Raw genomic sequence first — 25523 nt, 5'->3', positions numbered from 1 at the left:
TTTGGCTTCTGAATTCTGACCTTGGTCCACTCCTATCTCTGACCCTTCTTGTCCAAGTTCTGGCCCTGTGTCCCAATTTCATCCTGACTCTTCATTCTGACCTCAAACCAGAAATGCCAAAATGAATAATACAAATAATAATAAACTCAACAAGCTAACAGGAAAAATAAACTGGCTCGGAGAGGCATCTTCTTTTTATAAACCAAGCAGAAAGAAAATAACCCAAGTGGAAACAACCCAAATGTGCATCGACTAATCTATGGATAAATAAAATGTGGTCCATCCATACAACAGAATATTATTTAGCACTAAAAAGGAATGGAGCACTGATGCGAGCTACAACTTGGAGAAACCTTGAAAACAAGATGCTAAGTTAATGAGACCAATCATAGAAGGCCACGAAGCATATGACTCCATTCACACAAAACGTCAGGAATAGGAAAATTCTTTGAGACGGAAAAAGCCAATTATTGGCCGCCGAGGGCTGGGGGAAGGGAGGAATACAGAATGACCATTAAGGGGTACAGAGTTTCTTGTTGTGGTGACAAAAATGTTTTAAGATTGATTGTGGTGACAACTGCACAATTCTGTGAATATACTAAAAACCACTGAATTGTAACACCTTAAATGGGTGAACTGAATGATATGTGGATTTTATCTCAGTTAAGCTGTTCTCAAGAAAACAAGAGGAAAGAATTATAAAAGCTAAAGAAAGTGCAATGCAGAGAGGACAGGAAGTTCCCTAAAGTCGAGGGAAAACAGACTTAGAATTTTGCATTTCACCCTCTGTGGGGCCCTGGGAACAAAAATGTGTGGTCAGAATGCTCCCCGCCATCTGCCATCTTGAATCAGGCACAACCAGGCCACACAGATTCCTGGGCCCGTCCTGAGCCTCCCTGGGGGACAATCCAGGAATCTGTCCTTTTACAAAAGCTCGCCATGGAGGTGGCTCTCCACAGCTTCAGGAACAAGAAGATCTGGGTTCAAATCCCAGCTCTACCACCTACAAATCACATGAGCTGAGGCAAGTGACTCAGTGCCTCGGTGATCTCAACTGTGAAATGGGGATGATAATAGACCTTACTGCATAGGGTTGTTGAGAAAATAAACTGATTTTTGGAAGGATTCAGCACACTGGCTACCCTCTGTAAGTGTTCTGTGGCATCAGCTAATGTCACCGTTGCTGTCATCGTCATGGTGCAAAAGTTGGGAACTCCCTAGGCAAGGACATCGTTACTGATCCTGACACTGGGGACTTCTAGCCAACCGTTTTCTGTGGTCCCAATTTTTTTTCTTAGTTTTCTCTTCTATCTTGACAAATACATTGTATTCATCGTGCACTGTCTCAGAAAAATACGTACGCATATATATATGTATATATATATATATTTCAATTTGACTGCTCCTTGAGGTATGTAGTGGGTCTTACAGACTTCTGGCTTCTGATCATGTTTCTAACAGTTACCAGAAACATTTTTCTTCTGGATGTTGGAGGCCAGGGCCCTCCTTTTTCTCACCTAAGTGCCTAAAGTAGAGATGGAGGGTACAAAGATGAACATAAATGTGGGTCTCTTCCTCTCTCTATTACCAGCAATTTAGACCCTGATGCCCACACCCACCATTCAACAAAATAAATGAGACATGGATCAATAACAGCAGTAGCAATAATAAACTCCATTAATTGACTACTTCCTATGTGCTGGACACTCTGATGCGTTTTATACATTATCTCCAGGAGTCCCCCCAGCGGCCCCCCCCCCCAGGCTCTGGGGCACACTGTATTACTCTGCACCGAGTATTTTGGTTCCCTCTCAGTGGGAGGATTAGGAGCTAAGGAGCTACCCTATGCCTCACTTTTGTCAATGAAATGTGGGCACAAGTGACATGTGTTTCTTCCACATGGAGGCTGTAAGAGCCAGTACCTGGTTTGCCATTTCTCTTTTCCCTCTGCTCTGAGACCAGGAACATCTCAGCTAGGAGGTGCTCACTCATCCCAAAGTGGAAACCATACTGGAGCCAAGACACAGACAAGCCAAAAATGGAGTGGGAGAAGTAAGCCTTCGTTGTTGACAGTCACTGAGAGTGTAGGATGTTTTCTTTTTCTCTCTCTCTTTTTAAGATTTATTTACCTATTTTAGAGAGAGAGAGAAAGCACACAAGTGGGAGGGGCAGAGGGAGAGAGAGAATCGCAAGCAGACTCTGCGCTGAGCACAGAGCCTGATGTGGGGCTCAATCTCACGACCCCGAGATCACGATCTGAGCTGAAACCAAGAGTCAGACGCTCAACCGACTGCACCACCCAGGCACCCCTAGGTGCTTTCTTATGCAGCATTGCCCAACCTAACCTAACACAGGCACAACCTTCCACATATATTCATTTTAATGAAAAGAAAACTGAGGCTTGGGGTGAAGTCACTTCTAAGGTCAAACCCAAGATTTGAACCCTCAGCACCTCCATTCGGTGGCATTATCAGAAGTTTGACAGACTATTTGCTTTGGCCTGGGTACCCCAGCATAGAGATTTAAGAGCAAAGGCCCTTGGAGTCAGAAAAAAAAAAAAAGATGAAATATCCCTAAATGAACCAAATCCACCTGATTCCATTTGCTACATCAAGATGGAAGTATGTGTAGCATGAAGTAAAGTGGTTTCCTGTGAGGAACCCCCTGGTGGCAGAACCAAACCTTGACCCAAGCCTCGAGCTTGGCATTTGGGAAACTTCCTTGGTATCTTCAGTGGTTTCATGAAGCCATAACCCCCTGAAGCTCCACTTCTCCCCTCTGGCTTTGCTCCCAGTGCCTGGTGCTCCTGAACCTGCCCAGGGTGTCCCACCTCACTTGGTGCTGGGGCTTCACTCACCCAACAGGGCCTTCCCCATTGACGCCTCGATCCATGCCAAATGCCAGGTCCTTCTGCATGGACTCCTCCTCTGACTTCCTGGCATGGAGGAAAGCACGGAGTGAGGAATGGGAGCAGAGGCGAGTGGAAGAGGAATTCTTCAGAAAGAGACCCAAACTTCTTCACCCAGAGGCATGGCAGGGAGACAGTGAAGCGTTTTCCAGAGTCACCCCAAAGAGACCTTCCCCCAGCGCCATGGCCAGAGGGCAGAGGAACTGCTCCCCAGAGACACTGCAGAGAGCCCCCCAAAAGCTCACCTCCCAGACACGCCCTCAGCCTGGGGGAGGGGGAAAGAGCAAACGGAGGGGAAGCACTGGACAGACCAAGTAGGAAGGCAGCCAGAAGTGAGCTGGAAGGAGAACCTGAGCACCCCCCTCCTACCAACCTAACCCCCGGGGACTGACCTGAAGGTGATGAGGTCGGTATAGATGAGTGGGGGGCAAAAGAAGGCGAGAACCAGGGCCCAGATGGGGGTGGTGCTGTCCATCTCCCCCCACCACTTCTGGGTCAGCAGAGACTGTGGGGTGTGAGGAGGATTAGGAGCCTGAATCTCCCCCACAGACCCTTTCCGAAGACCCCAGGCAAGAACTGGGCCACAGTTCAGCACACAGAGCAGGTGCTCAATATGACAACTGTAACTATTGGGGGTGAGGGGGAAAGAGGTCAAAGGTGAGGATGACCTGTCCCAGGTTTTAGCTGGTAGAGTTAAACAGCCAACATTTATTAACACAATACGCTAGATACCAGGCTAAGCACTTTACATTGAGTAGCCCACTTAACCCTCACCACACTCCCAGAACAGGTAATAATATTTTCTCCCTTTTCACAGACGGGGCACAGGGAGGTTAAGGAAGAGGCCCAAGCTGGAATCCATGAGTTTAACCACTATTCAAAGCAAAGAGCTCTGGGTAATTACTTGAAATGCCAGCCAGATCATTCTGACAAGTGAGGATGAGACTTCCTGTTGGGGTAAGCAGATTTCCTGTACCGAGGGTGGGACTCTCTGAGCCCCTGTCAGATGTTTTTATTTTTTTTTAACTAAGCTTTACACCCAGTGTGGGACTTGAACCCTGAGATCAAGAGTCGCTTGCTTTACACTCACTGAGCCAGACAGGCGTCACGCCCTTGTCAGATTTACATTAAGGATACTGAGAAAAATTTTTAAATGTCAGGACAGACATGATGGGAGAGACATGGGGCAAGAAGGGCTTCCCAAAGGAGAGGAATTCCTACGGAAGGGCGGGCTTCCTAAGCCAGTTTGTCTATGCCCAAAACACTAGGTAAAATTGTTCAGTGAGGTCATTCTAATTGTTGAGACCTGGAACTGAGGACCCCTTAAGGAAGTGGGAAGGACTTCCGGTAGATGACGTAGGGCTTCCTCTGGGAGAAATGGGCTTTCCTGTGGGAGAGGGGAGGACTTCTTGTGTGACAGATGGGACTTCCTATCATCACCAGGAATAGAACTTCGGAGGGTGGGCTTTGCTGTGGGAAGGCTGGCTTTCCTGTGGCAGGGGGTGGGGCTTCTTACGGGAAGCGCAGCCCTTCTGGGAGAGAATTTCTGGAGGACAGGTGGTCTCCTGCGGGGAGGGGAGGCTGGTCAAGACCATTCACTGCCCACAATGGCAGGGGCTTATCCTCCATACTTCCTAAGGTTTCCAGGTGGGAACTGTGTGGGATGTTGGCGCCTCAGATGCTCACCTGTACCCCATCCTGGGCAAAGAAGGCACGGGCATCAGCCTGCATGGCAAGCTGGAGGCAGGTGGCATCCCCCCAGAGCGGGCAGCGACGGACTAGCAGGCGAGCGGCCCGTTCCTCGCTGCTGCGGTAGCACTCACCAAAAAGGTCTGGGGGTGGGAGGTTTACGTGGAAGGGAAGAAAGAGAGCGAGGAACTGGTGTGAGGGGAAAGGTGAGGGGCTTGAAGGGGAAGGCACAGGGCTGGGAGAGGAGGAGTGGGGAGATGCACAACCCCCTGCAGGTCAGCTCCCTGGCCCCCCACCCCGACGCAGCCATGCCTTACTCACCAACACCCAGACCCTCAAACTTGGCCGCCAGGTCCTTCCTCCGTGCTGCCTCCTCAGCCTCAGACTCCAGGCGTGCCAGCACTCGGAGTAGCAAACAAGCCCCAAGAGCCGAGGCTACAGCATTAGAGCCCTGGAGAGGCAGAGAGAGGGGTCATGGACAGAGTTCAGAGAGGTTCACAGAAGGGGATGCGGAGAGGGGGCGAGCCTGTGGTCAAGGGAAAGGGACAGAACCAGAAGTCAGAAATGAACCAGGGTCATCAGAGGCCAAGGATGAGGTACTGTTTGTAGATGAATCTGGAAGAAGCTGGTAGTCATCAGGTGAAAATGTCAAAAGTCAGGTCGTTCAGGGACCAGGGGCTGGGTCAGAGTTAGAATGACATCAGAGGTTATAGACAGGTCAGGAAGCAGCTGGAGATGTCACCTAAAATGGCAGAGTAGAGAATTTCAAAACTCTGTCTTTCCACAAAAGCAACAGATAAGCTGGCAAAAGCTGTCAGAGTCAACTTTCTCAGAGTTCCAGAACCGAATATAAAACTTACAACAAATAGGAGAAGGCTCAACGAAGAAAGAAAACACCAAGTTTCAGTAAAAGAGCACTGTCACATTTGAACTACCACTGTCAACTCCTCAGCTCAAGGGCAGCCTGGAAGGCAACAGCCCACATTCCTTGGAACCAGAGAGAGCAATTCAGACCTTACTCGTAAATAATTGTGGTTGTGTGTGTGGACTTAGATGTCCCTGAAGGAACAGCTCAAGGGTTTGCCTTTGTTTCACTATTCTTGGGGCTTTCCCCAAGCAGAAATGGCTCCGCAGGTGGTGTCTGAAAGCATTTAAAGACAAATGTATTAGCCTCAGATGCCTGAAGCAAAGAATAACAGTCAGGGTTAAGCAAAAACTGAATAGCTGAGGACGGAAGTGGCTGGGGAAGGAGATACTCTGAGGAATAAGCGGTTTGAAAAGCTCCTACATGTATCAGGGAAACTAGAAAGCTACATGCATGACCAAGACTGGGTGCAGGCTCAGAAAAGACCAAAGAAAACCCTAAGCTTTCACCTCTTGCTGGCCTTTCACCTCAGCAAAAGCAGGAAGTGAAGGCTAAGGCAAAATTGTAAACAGCTTGCCTAAGTAGTGAAATGCCACTCCAACACAGAGCCAGTCTGCAAGCCAGGGGCATTTTGCTCTCCCTATCCAACCCGGGCATTTAAGGAATTCTCTGATGAGTCACTAGCTGGCCACTAAGCTAACAGAACAGGGACTTCAGTGGCACACATGACAAAGAATACAGCCTTTACACAAATAGCTTAGAAAAGTCACTAAACAAACACTACCACCAATAACCCACAACAAGCAACAACAAATCCTGGAGGAAGGAGGTAAGCTGGTTTCCAGAGTTGCCACATTATAATATTCAAAATGTCCAGTTTTCAACAAAAAACTATGAGGCTTGCAAAGAAACAAGAATGGCATATTCCCAAGAAGAAAAGAAATTAATAATAACGAAAGAAAGAAAGAAAGAAGGAAAGGAAAGAAAAAGAAATCAATAGAAACTGTCTCTGTGGAAGCTCAGACATTGGACTTACTACACAAAGACTTTAAATCGATTGCTTTACATATATTCAAAGAGCTAAAGGAAATCATGGATAAAAATGAAAGGAAGCCAGGAGAAGGATGTCTTACTAAACAAAGAATAGGAATAAAGAGACAAATTATCAAAAAGGAACCAAGTAGAGGGGCACCTGGGTGGCTCAGTCGGTTAAGCGACTGCCTTCGGCTCAGGTCATGATCCTGGAGTCCCGGGATCGAGTCCCCGCATCGGGCTCCCTGCTCAGCAGGGAGTCTGCTTCTCCCTCTGACCTTCCCCCCTCTCATGTGCTCTCTCTCTCTCATTCTCTCTCTCAAATAAATAAAATCTTTAAAAAAAAAAAAAAGGAACCAAGTAGAAATTCTGGAGCTAAAAAGTGCAATAACTAAAATGAAAAATTCACTAGAAGGGCTCAACAGCAGCTTTGAGGAAGCAGAAGAAAGCACGCATGAACTTGAAAATAGATCAATTGAGATTATCCGGTTTGGGGTGCAGAAAGAAACAAGAATAAAGAAAAATACACAGACCCTAAGAGACCTGTGGGGCACCATCAACCATACCAATATATGCATAATAGGGGTCCCAAAGGAAGAGGACAGTGAGAAAGGGCTAGAAAAGAATATTTCGAGACTTAAAGAATATTTTGAGATATATATAAAGATATTTCAAGTTTTGGGTACTAAAACTCCCCAGATTTTGATGAAAGACATGAATTTGCACATCCAACAGAAAAGAAATGGAAGCAGGCTAAATTCAAAGAGATTCACATTGCAAAGCATTATAATCAAACTGTCAAAAGCCAAAAACAGAGAATCTTGAAATCAGCAAAAGAGAAGTGACTCATCACACACAGGGAAATCTCAATAAGATTAACATGTAGGATTAAATAATTATATATAATTATAAAACTATAAAACCCTCAGAAGATAACATAGGAATAAAACTTCATGACCTTGGATTTGGCGATGGTTACTTAGACGTGACACCAAAAGCAAAAACAAAGAAAAACAGACAAATTGGACTTGATCAAAATTTAAAACTTTCATGCATCAAAGGGCACTATGAACTGAGTGAAAAGACAACCCACAGCAAGGGAGAAAAGATCTGCAAATCACATACCTGATAAGGGATCAATATCCAGAGCATATAAAGAACTCATACAATTCAACCACAAAAAACAAGACAAACCAATTTTAAAAATGGGCAAAGGGAGGCACCTGGGTGCCTCAGTCGGTTAAGTGTCTGACTCTTGATTTCTGCCCAGGTCATGATCTCAGGGTTGTGAGATCAAGCCCCTCATTGGGCTCCATGCTGGGTGTGGAGCCTGCTTAACATTCTCTCCCCTTTCCCTCTGTAACCCCCCTTCTCCCTCTCTTAAAAAAAAAAAAAGAAGAAGAAGAAGTTTTGCAGCGCCTTGGTAGTTCAGTCGGTTAAGCGTCTGGCTCTTGATTTCAGCTCAGGTCATGATCTCAGAGTCATGAGATCGAGCTCCGAGTTGCTGGGTGTGGAGCCCACTTAAGATTCTCCCTCTCCCTCTCCCTCGGCCCCTCCCCACTTACTCACTCAATCTCTCTCTCAAAAAAAAAAAAAAAAAGGCAAAGGACCTAAACAGACATTTCTTGAAAGATATACAGATGGTCAATAAGTACATGAAAAGGTGCTCCATATTACCAATCATTAAGGAAACACAGATAAAAACCACATTAGGATGGCAATTATTAAATTATTAAAACAAACAAATAGAAAATAACAAGTGTTAGCGGACATGTGGAGAAACTGGAACCCTTGTGCATTGCTGGTGAGAATGCAAAATGGTGTGGCCGCTGTGGAGAACAGTATGGCAGTTCCTCAACAACTTAAACATAAAACTGTTACATGATCCAGCAATTCCATTCCTCGATGTGTACTCAAAACAACTGAAAGCAGGGACTCAAGCAGATATTTGTACACCAATATTCATAGCACTGTTATTCACAATAGCCAGAAAGTCCAAACAACCCACGTGACATCAAGAGATGAATGGATAGACAAAGCTTGGCATACCAATACAATGGAATATGATTTAGTAACAAAATGGAATGAAGCACAGTTTCATGCTACAACTTGGATGACCCATGAAAACACTATGTTAAGCGTAAGAAATCAAGTACAAAGGGCCACATATGAGACAATTCTATTTCTATAAAACATCCAGAATAGGCAAGTCCATAGGGATGGGGAGCAGATTAGTCATCGCCAGGGGCTGGGGAAGGAGGGAATGCGGAGTGAGTGCTAAATGGGTACAAGGTTTCCTTTTCGGGATGATGAAAATGTTCTGGAACTAGACAGAGTTTGCACAACACTGTGAGTGTGCTAAAGACTACTAAATTGTACAATATTCAGTGGTTTAAATGGTGAATTTTATGTTATATGAATTTTGTCTCAATGAAAAATAGTCTATAGTTAACCCATGACTTGAGGAGCTAAAAACAACCCAAGGCGGAAGAAGTCCTGTCAAGATATTTCTTTTCTGTTTTTTAAAAAGATTTTATTTATTTATTTGAGAGGGACAGAGAGAGTGCAAGAGCAGGGGGAGGGAGAAGCAGACTCCCCACTAAGCAGGGAGCCCGATGCGGGGCTCGATCCCAGGATGCTGGGATCATGACCTGAGCCAAAGGCAGACGCTGAGCCACCCAGGCAGCCCCCTGTCAAGATATTTCTATGGCATAAAAATAGGTTCTATCTTAGATCCTATTCAAATCCTATGACTTTTTTTCTTCTCAAACTTCCCAAATATGTCCCAACACCTCCATCCCATGTGTTTAGTCCAGGCCCCAACCTTGGCTGCCTGGAGGCCTCCAGATCTACCTTCTTAGCCGATGTCCTTGCCTCTAGTGTACAGTGTAACTATGTTTATTTTTTTTAAATATATTATTTATTTATTTGACAGAGAGAGACAGCGAGAGAGGGAACACGAGCAGAGGGAGTGGGAGAGGGAGAAGCAGGCTTCCCGCCGAGCAGGGAGCCCGATGCGGGGCTCGATCCCAGGACCCTGGGGTCATGACCTGAGCCGAAGGCAGATGCTTAACAACAGCCACCCAGGCACCCCTACAAGTGTAACTATGTTTAAATGACTCCCCATCAGTTACAGGATAACGTCTAACTTCCTCATATAGGTAACCATTCCAAAAGAATGAGACTGGTTCTCATGTATGAACAAGGGAAAATACCCAATATACATTGCTTACACAAGACATGAGTTAGGAGAACCGCATGATATTGGGGGATGGGAAGGAGAAGCAGCAGCTGGAGTCATAGATCAGGAACAGAGGCCGGGGTGGGGGGTCGGAGTGACGTCAGGGTCAGGGACTCTTACTGCTCAGGCACTGGGGTTCAGTAGGGATAAAGGACAGGGGTGTAGAAGAAAGTAGATTCAGAGATCAAACCAGCACTCACCATCTCCCAGAAGTACAAGGCCATCTGAGCTCTGTTCAGTAGCAGCGCCCAGAGGAGCAAGTCACTCCAGGGGGCCTGCCCGAGGATGGCGTCCAGCATGAGATCAGAGGGGGCCCTGTCCGAGAGCAGACCCACCTGCAGGCAAGTTGAGGGGGTGGTGAGGACTGGCCCCTGACTCCGCCCAAACCATCAGCTCCCCCCCCCACCCACCCCCGTCCGGGCGCACACCCCGTTCCCAGGCCTGCCCCGAGATCCTTCAGTGCTTCCCCCCACCTCCCACCCCCAGGCTCACGGGCCTAGTCCTTACGCTCTCCCTGCAGCCTTCTCCCTGGTGGGGATCCTCGGCGCCCCCAGCGCTGTACCTCGGCGCGCACATCTCCCCCAGCAGCATCCGCAGCACCTGCCCCACGTCAGGGGGTCGGGGCTCCGCAGAGGATTTAAGGACTGGACTTTTGGTGCCTGCGCCATGGGACACCTGGTCCAAAAGGCTGCGGATGAGCGAGCTGGAGGGCGCTGCGCTGTAAAGCTGGGTGAGGCGCGTCGGGGTCAGGAAGTGGCCCACGCTGAGACCATGGGAGATGAGCAAGCGCACGAACTCGGGCCGGTCATTCAGGAGGGCGTCCATGAGGGAGGCTTCCAGGTGGACGGACTGGCAGGAAGAGATGACAGAGACAGAAGGCCAGGTGAGGTCAGACGTGAAGGACAAGAGATGGGGTACAGAGCTACGAGTGACGGGTGGGTGCATGGATGGATGGGGAGAGGGCAAACAAGATGGGAAGAGATGGACAGTTAAGAGAATGCTGGACAAGAATGGAAGACCGAGCCAGATGTGGAAGAAGTCAGGCAGGGAGGAGAACACGTCCCCCTTGTCAGGATCCACAGCCCGCCCGGCCCTGCCCCCTCACCCGCCATTCAATGTCCCCCCGGAAGAGTTCACTCTGCGCAATGTCCACGCGGTTCCAAGCCACAGCCAAACGCAGCTCGTCCAGGTAAGCTGAAGCTTCCGAGCTCCCACAAGCTGAAAGAGTGAGAGGGCAAGGGCGCGAGAAGTTGGGGGTGGGGGTGGGGGGGTAGGAATTTCAGATGAATGTCTGTTTTGCTTCAATGGGAGATACGGGACATTTAAACCCCATATAAAGGGGGTGTTGTTGGGTAGCGTCTGGGGTCTTTAAGAAGTCAGGCTATTGCGAGCATAAGGTCATTAAGCCCAGGGCAGAGGGCAGACCAGCGTTCTAGAGTCCTCAAGAAGAAGGAAAGGCAATCAGGTATCCATTTCACATTTACTGACGTAATTATGGACCAGGCAATGGGAGGGATGGAGAAAGAAACTGGATGCAGCCCCTGCCTTGAAGGAAATCCTTCCAGAGAAATGTGTTCCGAAACCATGTAACTACCCTCCAAGGGATTGGTGCCCTCGGAGGTGGGCACAGAATGTGATTAGGGGAGGTTACACTCAGAGGTATGGAGTGATCCAAGGGGCCCTCCTAGAGGACGGGCATGGAGGTAGGGCTTTGAAAGATGGGCAGGATTTGGAGGTGTGCATCTAAGATGAGAAAAGAAACTTCCAAGGCAGCAGGAGCGGCCTGAGCCAAGGTCTGCGTGCAGGCAAACACAGCAAGGGACGGCAAATGTGAGTCACTCTGATTTCCTAGAAACATAAGCGTATTTGTGAGAAGACAGAGAAATGAAAATGAGATGGGAAAAATATCCGAACAGCAGAGGGGCTCCGGAAGGCCCTGGAGGTCATTAAAAAGAACGAGGAAGAGCAAAGGGCCTTTAAAACTTTGACACAACAATTAACGGATCCAAACATGTACGGTCAACGAGGGGCCAGAAGAATCTGAAGCATCCAGCAAAGGTTCCAAGGAGAAGTCAAGCAAAGTCTAGACACCACTGGTGTCCAGAGCACCTGTGCCATTTTTCCTTCTGTGTCCACTTGCTTCACATGGATTTCCAAAACTAAGGAGGGCCATTTTGGTTGTTCTAAAAACTGGAGTGGCGGGACTAGGCAATCTAGTGGAGTGCAGATGAACAATGGGCTCTGAGGCAGGCAGACCTGGGTTCCAATCCCAGCTCCAGCAATACCAATGGAGTATTTTCAGGAAAGCCCCTGGGCCTTGCGAGCCTCTGTTCCCTCATCTATAAAATGGGAATAATCATGGTACCCACTTTACAGCATTGTTAACGGTAATAACTGTGGGATGGAGCTCCAAACAGAGAGGAATCTGCAGCTGGGCCAGTGGAACCTCGAAGGCCAGTGGCTGAGGAAACAGGTTGAGACAGAGGCAGTCACATGCCTAGGACCACATAACTTCATATACATATTTTATAAGTAGGCTCCATGCTGGACGTGGAACCCAACACAGGGCTTGAACTCACTACCCTGAGATCAAGACCTAAGCTGAAATCAAGAGTCGGATGCTCAACCGACTGACCTACCCAGGCGCCCCTTTATTTCTTTTCAAAACCCAGAAGCAAATTCACAGTGGGATCTTCTAAGATTCTATAGATCTCCCTGAATTTCCTCACAGTTTCAAGACAAGAAAAAAAATTATAATATCTCACTTTCTATTCTGCCTTAACATATCTCCCCATTTATCACCTGGACCTCCCCCCATCCATCACGCTCGCCATGTCCCATATGGAGCTCAGCATCTTCCCCAGAACCGACCTTCCCTGGGTTCTGTATCTCAGGGATGGCCCCTTTGTCCACCCAGTCAACGAGGCCGACCCTCCCTCTGTCCCTGTGCTGTCCCTGCCCCTCCCTTTCCTTCACATCCCCCAGCTCATCAATCCCCAAGTCCCATCCCTCTAGCCCTCCGACCCTCTCTGCCCAGCCCCACACCCCCCTGCAAGCAGGAATGGAGGATCATGGGCAAAATGTCTGCCAAATGCTTGGCACAGTGCCTGGGCTCATGCCACACTCTTAAGGAGCATGCATCTCCTCCCCCCTTCCTTCCTCACCTGCTGAAACTTCATCCATTCAACTCTGCTATCACTGAGCCCGCCCAGCCGGCTCCAATGTCCCCAGCAGAGCGGGATCGCTGCCACTTCTGCAGGCAACGGACTGACAACACTAACCCCACAACCCACCCATTTCATAGCCGCCCTGTTTTCTCCCAAGAGGCTGGTGCATTAACTTCTGTGAAGTGAAGCAGATTTGCTCACTGACTGCCATTCGCTGCTATTTACGGGATGTGTCCCCACAGGAAATGGAATTTTATTAAGAAGAGCTCCCTGGGTGTCTGGGTGGCTCTGTCGGTTAAACATCCGACTCTTGATCTCAGCTCACACCTTGATCTCAGGGTCATGAGTTTAGGTCCCATGTTGGGCTCCACGCTGGGGAGCCTACTTAATTAAAAAAAAGAAAAAAAAAAAAGAGCTCCCATTTATTGGCCCATCCCTGGAGACTAGGCACTGTTCATAAGCTGTCCCTGCGGCTCGGGTTATCTCCACTTTTCAGAGAAAGAAACTAAGGCTCAGAGTGCGGGAGGTCTCTTTCTCAAGGTCACACAGGAGGGGAGGGGCCAAACTGGTATTCCAATTCAGCTTCATCTGACTCCAAAGTCAAAAGTAATTGCTCTTTCTGTCACACCACAAAACATGACGGATACAGTTGGGGTGGGGACCTGGGGCTGGCACAATGCCTCTTGGGAGTTTTTACCCAAGTGGGTGTTTTCCTTGTAAAACTTCTGACACCAAAAACGACTCTCCCCGCCCTCATCCCCAGAGTTCTAGGCATCCTCCTTACCATTTATTTATCCTATCTCCCCATCTCACTAAGTCCAGATTCTACTAGCTCTTCAAGACCCATTTAAATAGCACCTCCTCCTTGTCTCTTTACTGACAGCGGTTTCCCCCTCCACGCTTTGGTCTTCAATTTTACTTAAGGTTGTGTCAAAAAAAACTCTGATAGGATCTGTGGTCCTTCAGAGCAAGAAATGGGTCTGCTTTAGTCTCTGGAGCTTAGGATGATGTTTGTTGAATGAATACATGATCCCCATCCCTAGCCTCTACCAGGTGGCCATTCTGCTCCCAACCTTGGTTTTCATCATCCATTCCTGTAGTAAGATATCAGGAGTTCCTCAATGGGAGATGGTGCTCTGGTTCATCTCTGACTCCCCTACCCCTCAGCGCTTAAAACGTATTGGAGCTATGTAGGAAAGGAAGAAAGGGCGAGTGGGTAGATAGATGGAAGGATGGAAGGATGGATGGATGGATGGATGGATGGATGGATGGATGGATCAAAGATGGATGGAAGGAAGAACGAGTGGATGGAACTGTCAATGGATATGTGGATGGACAGGTAGAAGGATGGGTAGAAGGCAAGACGAATGGATGATTGGATGGATGGGAGAATGAGGGATGAATGGAACAATGGGTAGATGGAAAGGTCAATGTACAGATGGATGGATGCATGCATGAATCCAACAGGAAGAAAACAATGTTGGAACGTAATGAAAGTATCTTGGGAAAACTGTCCAAACAGCACCACGCAAAGCCCCAAGAAACACTGCCAAGGGGAATAAGAAAAAGAAAAGAGATAAAAAGGAGCCCAACTTTAGAGAGGATGGATAAAGTGCCCAGGCCGAGAAAGTGTCCAAAGTTGAGCTGAGAGAGGAAGAGAAATTGGGGTCCAAGGCTTACCCTTGACAAGGGCCTTCAGAACAATGGTCTCAAATTCCTCAGGGCCATCCTCAGATGAATAGACCGTCAGCAGCTCCTTCCGGGTCATGATCCTCTCCACCTGCAGAACACCGAATTCCGCATCCCAAGCCCAACTCTGTCTGCAGAGTCACAGGAAACCAGTCCCTCCAGGACCTAGTAGTCTACATGCCCAGCACCCTTGACCCCCAGAACCTGGGAGTCCAGGCCCCCAGGCCTCTCCTCCCTCAAATCCATGAGTCTGGGCCTCCATTCTCCTCTTCCCTAGGATCCAGGACTCTAAGACCTCAGCATCCTCATCTCTCAAGACCCAGGGACCTGGGTCCCCAGCTCCCTCCCATCTCAGGATTCAGAGTTGGGCCCCCAATGTCATACCTGGGCCTGCAGAACCTCAGGGTCCCCTTTGGGGAAGAAACGCTTAATCCGATCCCGGGCTTCACCTTGCCTGCTTCCCCCTCTCCCTGGAGCCAGAGTGTCTTCCAGGATCTCTGCCAGGCAGTCTGCAGCTCCCCCGGACCCAGCCACCAGGAGGCAGGGGAGCTGAGCCTGGGTGGCATTCTCTATCTGCTATAGGATAAAAGGGCAGGCAGTCAGATCAGGGGAAGCAAGCGTTCATCCCGCCTGGAGTCCAGATCCCCAGCCCTGTCCTCCCCTGAGACTCAGGAGCCAGGAGTCAGGGCTCCCAGCCACCTCCCCACTTAAACCCTATACCTTCAACATCTTCTCATCACCATCGATCAAGAGGAGGAGAACAGGGATGTCAATTCCAGTCCCTGGGGAGAAGAGAGCCAGGGGCTTGGTCACCTCCCATCAGCCTTTGCCAGGGATGGGAAAGAACCACATTTCCCATGAATCCCTGGGACAAACTTGGCTTCTGCCTAATCCTGTGTCCTGTGGCTCACGGGAATTGTCCTATCTTTGAGCAGGTTAGGAAGGATCAGATTTTGAAGACAGTAATACTTGACTTCCCAGGGAAGGAAGGGGCTGGGGGCCTGGACTCCTAGGCTCCCAAATGAAGCAGGTATTTATGGCATGAGTCACATGCCACATAAGGACTAGAAAGGACTATTTAGGGGCACCTGGCTGGCTCAGTTGGTAGAGCATGTGACTCTGGATCGGGGTTGTGAGTTTGGGCCCCACACGGTGTGGAGATTTCTTAAAAATAAAACCAAAGAAAGAGGGCACCTGGGTGTCTCAGTCGGTTAAGCGTATGCCTTCAGCTCAGGTCAAGATCCCAGGGTCCTGGGATCAAGCCCCACATCAAGCCCCCGCATAGAGCCCCTGCATTGAGCCCCGTATCGGGTGCCCTGAGGCTCAGCAGGGAGCCTGCTTCTCCCTCAGCCCCTCACCCCTCTCCCTGCTCCTGCTTTCTCTCTCTCTCAAAAACAAATAAATAAAATCTTTAAATGAAAGAGAAAGAAAGAAAGAAACTATCTAAATACAATAAAGACATTTCCAAAGCCTAACAGCAAAATCATGTAAGATAGTTTTCTACTAATTCTATTCCCAGTAAAATAACAAACAAGACAACGTTACTTCTATTCACACTCATCCAGGAGTTTTGAGCTAATGTAATGATGCAAGAAAGTAAAATTGGAATGCAAACTAGTATTTTTTTTAAGCTGGAAGAGACAAAGGTATCTCTTGGAAGAAAACATGACTTAGATTCTCAGAAAATTGGAGAGACTCCACTCAAAATAAATAAATATTAATAAGAATCTGGTAAGAGAACTGATACAAAAAAATACACAAAAATCACTTTTTTTGAGAAAAAAAACTTTTCTCCAAACTAGATTATCCATGTTTTCATAAAAATGGCAAATTACCTGGGAATTAATTCATCCAGAAAGGTATGAGATTTTTATGAGGAAATTGACAAACCTTACTTCAGGACCAGCCTTGAATAAATGGAAAAACAGATACCACGTTAACCTATCAGAAAGTGACATATAAATTCAACGCAGCTTGGGGAAAGCGGGCAGGTAGAAGGAGTTTGGAGGTGTTTTCCCTTTTTTCTTTCTTTTTTAAAAAATATATTTATTTGAGAGAGAGGGAGAGCATTTGACAGAGAGAGACAGAGCACAAGTGGGGGGAGGGACAGAGGCAGAGGCAGAAGCAGGCTCTCGGCTGAGCAGGGAGTCAGATGCGGGGCTTGATTCCAGGGCCCTGAGATCATGAGCTGAGCCAAAGGCAGAAGCTTAACTGACTGAGCCACCCAGGCGCCCCTCTTTCTTTTCTTTTTAAGATTTTATTTTTTTAAGTAATCTCTACACCCCATGTGGGGCTTGAACTCACAACCCGGAGATCAAGAGTCACATGCTCTACTGACTGAGCCAGCCAGGTGCCCCTCTGGTTTTTTGTTTTGTTTTGTCTTTAATTGGAGGCTTAAATCATCGACTTTCAGACTTTCTTCCATTTTTTGATATACGCATTTAAATCTACAAATTTCCCTCTAGATACCGCTTTAGCTCCATTCCAAAAGTGCTCATAGGTCCTATATTTCTTACCATCCAGTTCAAAATATTTTCTGGCTTTTTTTTTTTTTTTTTCCTTTTTTGGCCCATGGGTTATTTACGGACCACAACTGGTGCAATGATAGGGATGAATCTCACAGAAATAATGTCAACTGCAGCAAGCCAGAGTCAAGAACGTGCAGATGGTGTAGGATGCTGCTCACACGCGGCAGAAGCGCGGTCAGAACCCCTCCCCGCCCCACACGCAGGACCGGGGTGACCCCCGGGGCGGGAAGGAAAAGGCTTCTGGGGGCCGGTGATAGGTTTCTTGATCTGCGTGCTGGCTGCACACGCGGGTTCAGTTTCTTAAAACTGCACGGAGCCATCCGCTTTCGTGTAGTTTAGATTTCGAGACAAAGATTTTTAAAGACAAAGCAAATAGTGGGGGAAGGAGCTTGACCAGCGGTAACTCCTCCGCCCCTCAATCCCCAAACTTCCACCAGACGGGACCACGGGGATCCTGAGCCTCGCGCCGCGGCCCCGGGGGAGGAAGCCGCTCACCTCCCACGCCCGTCTTCTGCTGCGCCACGTAGGACTCGAAGCGCAGGCGGAAGCGGTTCTCCCCGCCCAGGCGGCCGTGGGTGCCGTCGTCCACCAGGAAGAAGGCCGAGTAGTTGTAGTCGAGCGGAAACTGGACCCCGTCCTCGGAGTTACCACGCCACGGGTACCTCGCAGGGAACGAGCCCTGGGGGACAAGCGGCCAGACCGGAGCATTTTTCCATCAGGACCAGGAGGACAGACACCAGCCCGTCCTCCCTCAGACCCAGGGGTCCGAGCCCCCAGTTCCCTCCTCCCTCAGACCCAGGGGTCCAGACTGCCAGCCGCCTCCTCCCTCAGACTCAGGGGTCCAGGCCCCCAGCCCTGTTCTCCCTCAGACCCAGGGGTCCAGGCCCCCCAGCCCCTCCTCCCTCAGACCCAGGAGTCCAAACTCCCAGCAGCCTCCTCCCTCAGACTCAGGGGTCCAGACTCCCAGCTGCCTCCTCCCTCAGACTCAGGGGTCCAGGCCTCCAGCCGCCTCCTCCCTCAGACCCAGGAGTCCAGGCCCCCAGCCCCTTCCTCCCTCAGACCCAGGAGCCCAGACCCCAGTTCCTCCTCCCTCAGACCCAGGGGTCCAGACTGCCAGCCGCCTCCTCCCTCAGACTCAGGGGTCCAGGCCCCCAGCCCTGTTCTCCCTCAGACCCAGGAGTCCAGGCCCCCAGCCCCTCCTCCCTCAGACCCAGGGGTCCAGACTCCCAGCCACCTCCTCCCTCAGACTCAGGGGTCCAGGCCCCCAGCCCTGTTCTCCCTCAGACCCAGGGGTTCGGGCCCCCCAGCCCCTCCTCCCTCAGACCCAGGAGTCCAGGCCCCCAGCCCCTCCTCCCTCAGCCTGAGGAGTACACCCTCAGGCCCCTCCTCCCTCAGACCCAGGAGCCCAGGCCCCAGCCCCTCCTCCCTCAGATCCAAGAGTCCAGACCCCCAGCCCCCTCCTTCCTCAGACCCAGGAGTCCAGCCCCCCAGCCCCCTCCTCCCTCAGACCCAGGGGTCCAGGCCCCCAGCCCTTCCTCCCTCAGGCCCAGGGGTCCAGGCCCCAGCCCCTCCTCCCTCAGACTCAGGGGTCCAGACTCCCAGCCACCTCCTCCCTCAGACCCAGGGGTCCGGGCCCCCAGACCCAGGATTCCCAGCCCCCTCCTTTTCCAAGACTCTGGGTCCCACCTTGGCATTGGTGAGGGTGTCTCTATTCCAAACCACGCCCCAGGGGGCCATGCCCATGGCTACCACCTTGGTGCCCCCAGTGCTGGCCGTCTGGTGGTCTCGCACAGCCACACCAACATGTCGGCCAATGCCCCTGTGCAGCCCCCCGGTGACAATCCAGGCCCCTAGAGAGACACAGAGAGTGATGGTGAGGTCCAGAGACATGGGTGTGTAGGGACAGAGAGAGAGAGAAGAGACAGTGAGCCCAAAACCCCCTCAGAGCTGGGGGGAGACCACATCCCAGAGCAGTGGGGGAGATGGGCAGGGGCCCGGGCTCAGGGGGCACAGCCAGCCACCCAATCTCAGTCACCTGTGCTCTGGGCAGCCCGCACCAGCCCGCGTCGCAGCAGGTCCTGCAGCCAGGTCTGGAGGATGGGGCCCCCTGACCCCCCCAACACTGACACCACCAGGTTCGGGGCCCGGAAGCCCCATGTGTGGGTGACCAGATTATAAACAGTAGCTGGATCCGTGCGGTCAGAGAGCCGGAGGAACTGTGGACACACAGGAGGAGAGGACACGGGGAAAGGGCCAAAGACGGAGAAGGGGACAGAGACCCAGAGAAAAGGGGACAGACTTAGAAAAGACGGGGGTGGAGGGAGAGAGATTCGGGGAGAGGGGAAGACAGGGATGGGCAAATGGGGAGACAGCATTCAGCTGCAGCACCCCCAGACTCTGACTCGGGGAGCCCCTGGCGCATGCAGCCCCGCTCACCGACCCCAGCCCTGCCCAGACATGCAGGCCTCACGTTGACCCCAGCCCTGCCCAGACATGCAGGCCTCACGTTGCTGGCCTTGCGGCCGGCGCCCAGGAAATCCAGGTCCCCATAGGCGTCTGTGGGCTTCTCCGTGGTGTGCAAGTCACTGTCCCACACGGTCACCACGGCTGCCCCAAAGGCATCCTCCACAGCCACTGATGGGTGAGTGCTCCGGGGACGCCCGCACTGGCACAGGGCTCCTCTGGGGACCGGGGGTGGGGGAAGCATGAACCCCAGGGGTTTCCCCCCTCCCCCGACCCTAAGGATCCTGTAGAAGCGCCCACACTTCTGCATGCCCCCCCAGCCCCCAGTTAGACACATAGCCCGTGCTGACCCTGGCGCTGCCCCTCACTGGGGTGGAAGGGGGCCACGGGGGTTCGAGGAAGCTGGAGCGGGGAGGCGGACAGGGCCCCGCCCTCACTGCACCCGCGTTCCAGAAGCGCCACCAGCCATCAGGGGCCGGCCGGGCTGCCCCCAGTCCAAACAGACGAGATTCCACGAAAAGGAAAATCCAGAGCGTTTCAGAGAGCACGCAGAGGCGGGGGCAGCTGTGGGACTTTGGGCTTCACCTCCCTGAGCCCCCATTTCCTCCTCAGATCAAGACAAGGGTAACACAGCCGTCTTCAGGGAAATCTGAAATGAGGGCTGCATACCAGGCTCGGGCGGAGAAACCACTCCAGCCCAATGCCACACAGAGCTTTAAATAACTTTGCCTTTTCCAGTTCTCCTGATTACTGTCAAGGAGAGAGGCTTCGCTGGGCACTTTCTTAAAGTTTATTTATTTAAGTAATCTCTACCCCCAACGTGGGGCTCAAACCCACAGCCCAGAGATCTAGAGCCGTCTGCTCACACCAACTGAGCCAGCCAGGCGCCCCGATACTCTCTTTTTTTTTTTTAACAGAGAGAAGCTGGCCTCAGGCTCAGAAAATTGGGCTGCCAACAATGTCCAGTTAGAAGGGAAGTGCTTTCATTTGCTTCTCATTGTGATGGTCTTTTATGGCTTGCTTCTTTCTCTGTGGCAAATGGAAGTTTTTTCATTTATGGTAATCAGACAAAATTTTTTTTCCCCTTAAATGTACAAGTAGCCCTCGCATCCCTTAAATAAATGGACAAGTGATGGGCCTCTGAGTTTTAAAGAGCAAGCAACATGGGTTTGGGGAATGAAGAATTTACTTGAAAATATATCTACGTCTCTTTAGTCCCTGATTCCAGAAAGGATTTCAGATAGTGGAGGAGACCTGAATTTATGTAAGCGGAGTGAGCCTTAACTTAAGGACCAGTTTCACAGAATAATACCACTGGTGGTACATGGATTTGTTAAAAGTTGTAAAGACACTGAAAGAATGGCCATCAGCCCACACCCAGGATGAACAGAATACACTCAGCCCGGCTGCTGGCCCACTGAGCCACCCAGGTGCCCCGCACTTCTTACCTCGTACTTTCCTTCCTCTGTGTGGCCGCTAAAGCTGAAATTGTTCCCGATAAGATCAGCAATGACCAGCATATCCCCAAACACAATGGCCTCTATTCAGGTCTCGTGTGACTATCACAAAATGGCACTGGTCACAGCTCAAAGACTGATGCTAAAAAATCTTTTCCTTCTGTTGGCAGGGCACAGCTGCTCCCCTGGCTGCCTTGTCCCTGCCACATCAGTGGCTTTTCTCTTTCTCTGTGCCTCCCTCGAGTGGAGGTGTTCCCAGAGCCCCAGACCACATGGCTTCCCTGCATGGGTCTCAAACTTGATGCCCCAGGGGCCAAGCAAATAATTTAAGGGAAAGAAGCATCAGGTGGAGGGGCGCCTGGGTGGCTCAGTCATTAAGCGTCTGCCTTCGACTCAGGTCATGATCCCAGGGTCCTGGGATCGAGCCCCACATCGGGCTCCCTGCTCAGCAGGGAAGCCTGCTTCTCCCTCTCCCACTCCCCCTGCTTGTGTTCCCTCTCTCGCTGTGTCTCTTTCTGTCAAATAAATAAATAAAATCTTTAAAAAGAAGAAGAAGAAGAAGAAGAAGAAGAAGAAGAAGAAGAAGAAGAAGAAGAAGAAGAAGAAGAAGAAGAAGAAGAAGCAGCAGCATCAAGTGGAGGAGCGCCTGGGTGACTCAGTTGGTTAAGCATCTGCCTTCCCTTTGGCTCAGGGCATGATCTCAGAGCCCTGGGATTGAGCCCCGCTCCCTGCCCAGCGAGGAGCCTGCTTCTCCCCCTTCCCACCCCACCCCCCCCCCCGCGCTGGTGTTCTCTCTCAAATACATAAATAAAATCTTTAAAAGAAAAAGAAGAAGCATCAGGTGGAAATCTGTGGATGTGCTGGAGACTGTGGTGACTTGTGAGGTGGCATGTTTGTTTTGAGGCATTCAGAGACAGGTTTTTAAAAATACTCTTCCAGGGGCGCCTGGGTGGCTCAGTCAGTTAAGCGTCTGCCTTCGGCTCGGGTCATGATCCCAGGGTCCTGCGATCGATCCCCGCATCGGGCTCCCTGCTCAGTGGGAAGTCTGCTTTCTCCCTCTCCCTCTGCCCCTGCCCCTGCTTGTGCTCTCTCTCTCTCAAATAAATAAAATCTTTAAAAATAAAAAACAATAAAAATAAAAATACTCTTCTGTGCAAAAGAAAAAAAAAAGGTCATAGAGTTGCCAGTGCACCTTCCCTGACTTTACACAGTCTCCCCGCTGATATTTCACCTCCTTCCACAGTTTCAGCTACCGTCTACAACTAAGACTTCTCGAATGCTGGACAGAAGTCCCGGACCCAGGTCTGCAGCATCCCCTAGTCCCCTCCAAGTCCCCTAACACCTGAAGGCCCACGCTAAGCTTGGCAACATTCCCGACCCGCTCATCCTCCTGGATTCCCCGTCTCGGGGACAACCCCACTGTCTCTCAGGTCCCAGACCAGATGTCCAGGAGCCATCCTCCCCCCCACTCCCCTCTTACTCTTCAAATCCAGCAATTCCACAAGCTCCTGTCCCTGTCCCCACCCTGTGTGCCCACAGGGGTGGCCTGGCTCAGGCCTCTTCCGGTCCCACTCAGACACTAGCCCAGCCTCTTCTGAGGCTCCTTGAACTCCGATTCATCCTCACACAACCCCCAGAGGCTCTTTCCACACCCAGAGCTGATCCCGCCCCTCCCACTGCTCCCCAGCACCCCAGGGCCAAGGTCCTGGCCCGCCCTCCTCCATGGAGGCCTCCAGCACCTTGAACTTTGCACATGTTCTTCCCACGCCTTTGAATCCACGCTCTTCTCTCCCGGCTGCCTTCAACTGTCAAACTCCAGCTCATCCTTCACATGCCACCTAGTGAGGCCCCCCCTCCTCCAGAAGCCACCAGTGACACCCTGTGTCCCTCCCCAGCCGTAGCCAGACCCTCCTTGGGGCTCGGGCGGGGCCCCAGCTGCCCGTCTTTCAGAGCTCCCATCTCTCTGCCTTAGTCCTCTTCCCGCCAGACCGGAGGTCCCTCAACTGCGTTGGCCACACTCCCCATCAGTAAAAAGGTTTAGAGCACTCACCCCCGATAACGTCCATCTGTTTATTTAGACATCATTGCAAGACTTACTGCACTACGATGTGCACGGCACACACTAAGTTAGGAATGATGACATTTCCCATGCCCCAAAGATTGTCTTGAAAACAATTTCAAAGCCAGAATCCACTGGAGAGACCGTCCCTGAAGGCCGGGAGCTCCTCAAGGTAGGCAAACACCCCAAGGGACTCATGCAGGTGTCCCTGGCCACTGAGCCTGAGCACGGGGCCTGCACACAGGATCACTGCTTCCTTTCAGTGATCACTGCAGGCATTTTCCAGCGCCAGCCACGTGCTGGGCCCCATTCCAGAAATTCACAAGCAGGTACTTGTTTAAATCCTCTCAATAAATGCCCACTCAGGAGGTAGGGCCTGTCTTTATGTCCAAGGGACAGATAAGGCTCAGAGAGGTGAAATGATTTACCCAAAGCCACACAGCACCAGTCCCAGGTGACATCTGAACCCTGGCAGCGCCTGTGCTCCTGATAATTATGCTTCCTTGGGAGCACTGAATGAGGGCTTCTTGGATGTATGAATGAATGAATGAATGAATGAAACAAACGGCCAAAAGAGAAAAAGAAAGTAACGCAAGAAGACGCAGAGAAGAGACACAGGGAAGGAAAGAAACAGAACGAAGCCCAGGGCTTTAACACTGACCCTGACCAAAGGGAAATTGGAAGAGTCTGCACGGACCCAAACCCTCCCGAGGGAGAGCGCCACCAGGGCACGCCCTTGGAATTGTCCGCAGGGACGGGGCGGGGTGTAGAGGGAAGGAGGTGGGCGGGGTCAGCGGGCCGGGGAGCTCTGGGGACGCTCCGGGGTCGATCCCAGGGGCGAACTCCTCACCCCGCATCTGTGGGGTCAACGATGAATGTCGTGCACGTCTTCTTCTTGAAGATCTTGGGGATCCAGCTCTGAGGACGGGAACAAGGGGTGGGAGGGCTCCAGCTCAGTCCTATCGGTCACGGAAGCACCCACCCCGCACCCTTCCCCGGACCCAGGAGTCCGGGACCCCAGCGCCTTCCTCCCCCAGCCTCAGGACTCCCCTAGCCCCCCTCCTATCTGTCCCCAAGGACCCAGGAGTCCGGAGACCCCCAACCTCCGGGACCCCCCACCCCGACCCCTTCCTTCATCTGAACCAAGAATCTGGGTCTCCAGCACCCTCCTCTCTGGGAACCAGAGTCCGGGAGTCCGGCCGCTGTACCTGCTCCTTCTCCGGACCCACCATGCTGCCGCAGCCTCCGCAACCTATCCGGCTGCCTACCTTCCCTCCACCAACCCGGCTTCCAGACCCGCCCAGGACAAACCGGATCCGCTACTTCCCAGCCGGGGCGGGGCAAGGTCTGGGGGGCGGGGAGTCTTGTGGATGCGTCGAGCGAGAGGCGGGGCAAAGGGCCAGTCGGGACGGCCAGACGGAGACCCAGAGGGGGACAGAGATCCAGAAACGGGAAGTCAGAGACCAGAGAGAGAGAGAAACAGAGATCCAGAGAGAGGGGGACAGAGACCCAAGATGGAATGCCAGAGATAGGGAGAGGGTACATTAATCCATTGGAGGGGGGGAGGGTTGGCACAAAAACTTAAGTAGGGGGCAGAGAATCAGAAAGGGGGTGAACAGAGATTCAGGGGCTACACTGATTCAGAGAGAGAGAGAGAGAGAGAAAGAATTGGGTGGAGAGCAGATGCTCAGAGTGACAGGAAGATAGTAGAATCCTGTGGTTGGGGAACAGTGGGTGACAGAAATGAGAGAGGGACACCCATAAAGAGGGCTGGGGACCCAAAGGGCCAGGGCGATAGTGACAGGGTGAGGAGTGGGAGACAGTGACCCACAGACAGGCAGGACCACGTGTCTCCTGCAGCTCTGACAGGGACAGCTGCGGCCTAGCTGGGTAACCTGAGCCCCCCACCCCCCTCGCTGTATTTATAGCCCTGGCCTGGCCTGGTCTTCTGCCCTTGGCTCCGAGTTCCAGGGACAGGAGGTCATAGGTGCGTGTGCTGGAGCGAGTTCCTTCCACCCCTGTCCAGGGCCTCCATACTGTCATCCACTCTCTCAGCAAAGGCTCCCCTTTTGGGCAGAAACTCCCCAGAATCCAGTCCCCAGTCCTTCCATGGCAGGGGTCTCTCCTCCCGAATGGCTCCTTCCAGCCCCCACAGTTGCCTTAGGCACCCCCCAACTTGACCCACTAAAAGTCTAGCCATTATCTTTGCAGCTGCCAAACATGAACTTGTTGGCAGTACCAAGTCAAGTCCTTGGCCCCCACTCCTGGCCAAGTTGAGACCCCTTCACCTACCCCTTCCCCAGTGGGGAGGAGGAGGAACAGGAGGGGAGGGGCAGGCGGGGACTGACCCAGAATAACTCAGGGTTGAAAGTAAATTTAGCTGCAGAGAGGGGAGGAGAGAGACCCTATTGGCTGGGAGGTGGGG

General features: G+C 51.3%; 1 protein-coding gene across 8 annotated transcripts in view; it reads right to left on the bottom strand.

Moving 5' to 3' along the window:
* Positions 1 to 24413, bottom strand: part of TRPM4 (transient receptor potential cation channel subfamily M member 4) — a 35581-nt gene extending 11168 nt beyond the window's left edge. For 2 of the 8 annotated variants that reach the window (XR_003524193.2, XM_027619002.2), the window contains exons 1-16: positions 24307 to 24413; positions 23949 to 24016; positions 19626 to 19800; positions 19155 to 19335; positions 18806 to 18969; positions 17615 to 17798; positions 15312 to 15373; positions 14976 to 15167; positions 14583 to 14682; positions 10841 to 10953; positions 10243 to 10584; positions 9936 to 10070; positions 4919 to 5048; positions 4595 to 4740; positions 3301 to 3413; positions 2858 to 2935 (exon numbers count right to left, since the gene is read on the bottom strand). Coding sequence is in view for 7 of the 8 variants with exons in the window: in XM_027619002.2 (XP_027474803.1) it covers positions 2858 to 2935; positions 3301 to 3413; positions 4595 to 4740; positions 4919 to 5048; positions 9936 to 10070; positions 10243 to 10584; positions 10841 to 10953; positions 14583 to 14682; positions 14976 to 15167; positions 15312 to 15373; positions 17615 to 17798; positions 18806 to 18969; positions 19155 to 19335; positions 19626 to 19800; positions 23949 to 24016; positions 24307 to 24330 (2207 nt within the window). In the remaining variant the exon portion in view is untranslated. Of the gene's footprint in view, positions 1 to 2857; positions 2936 to 3300; positions 3414 to 4594; positions 4741 to 4918; positions 5049 to 9935; positions 10071 to 10242; positions 10585 to 10840; positions 10954 to 14582; positions 14683 to 14975; positions 15168 to 15311; positions 15374 to 17614; positions 17799 to 18805; positions 18970 to 19154; positions 19336 to 19625; positions 19801 to 23948; positions 24017 to 24306 lie in introns of those variants that run through there. The other 6 variants (XM_027619003.2, XM_027619004.2, XM_027619005.2 and 3 more) reach the window with 6 other exon arrangements.
* Positions 24414 to 25523: the final 1110 nt, after the last annotated feature.

Source organism: Zalophus californianus, chromosome 17 (genome assembly GCF_009762305.2).
Source record: "Zalophus californianus isolate mZalCal1 chromosome 17, mZalCal1.pri.v2, whole genome shotgun sequence".
Lineage (NCBI taxonomy): Eukaryota > Metazoa > Chordata > Mammalia > Carnivora > Otariidae > Zalophus > Zalophus californianus.
The sequence above is the reverse complement of the archived record's forward strand: the minus strand, read 5'-3'. Positions and strand labels throughout refer to the sequence as shown.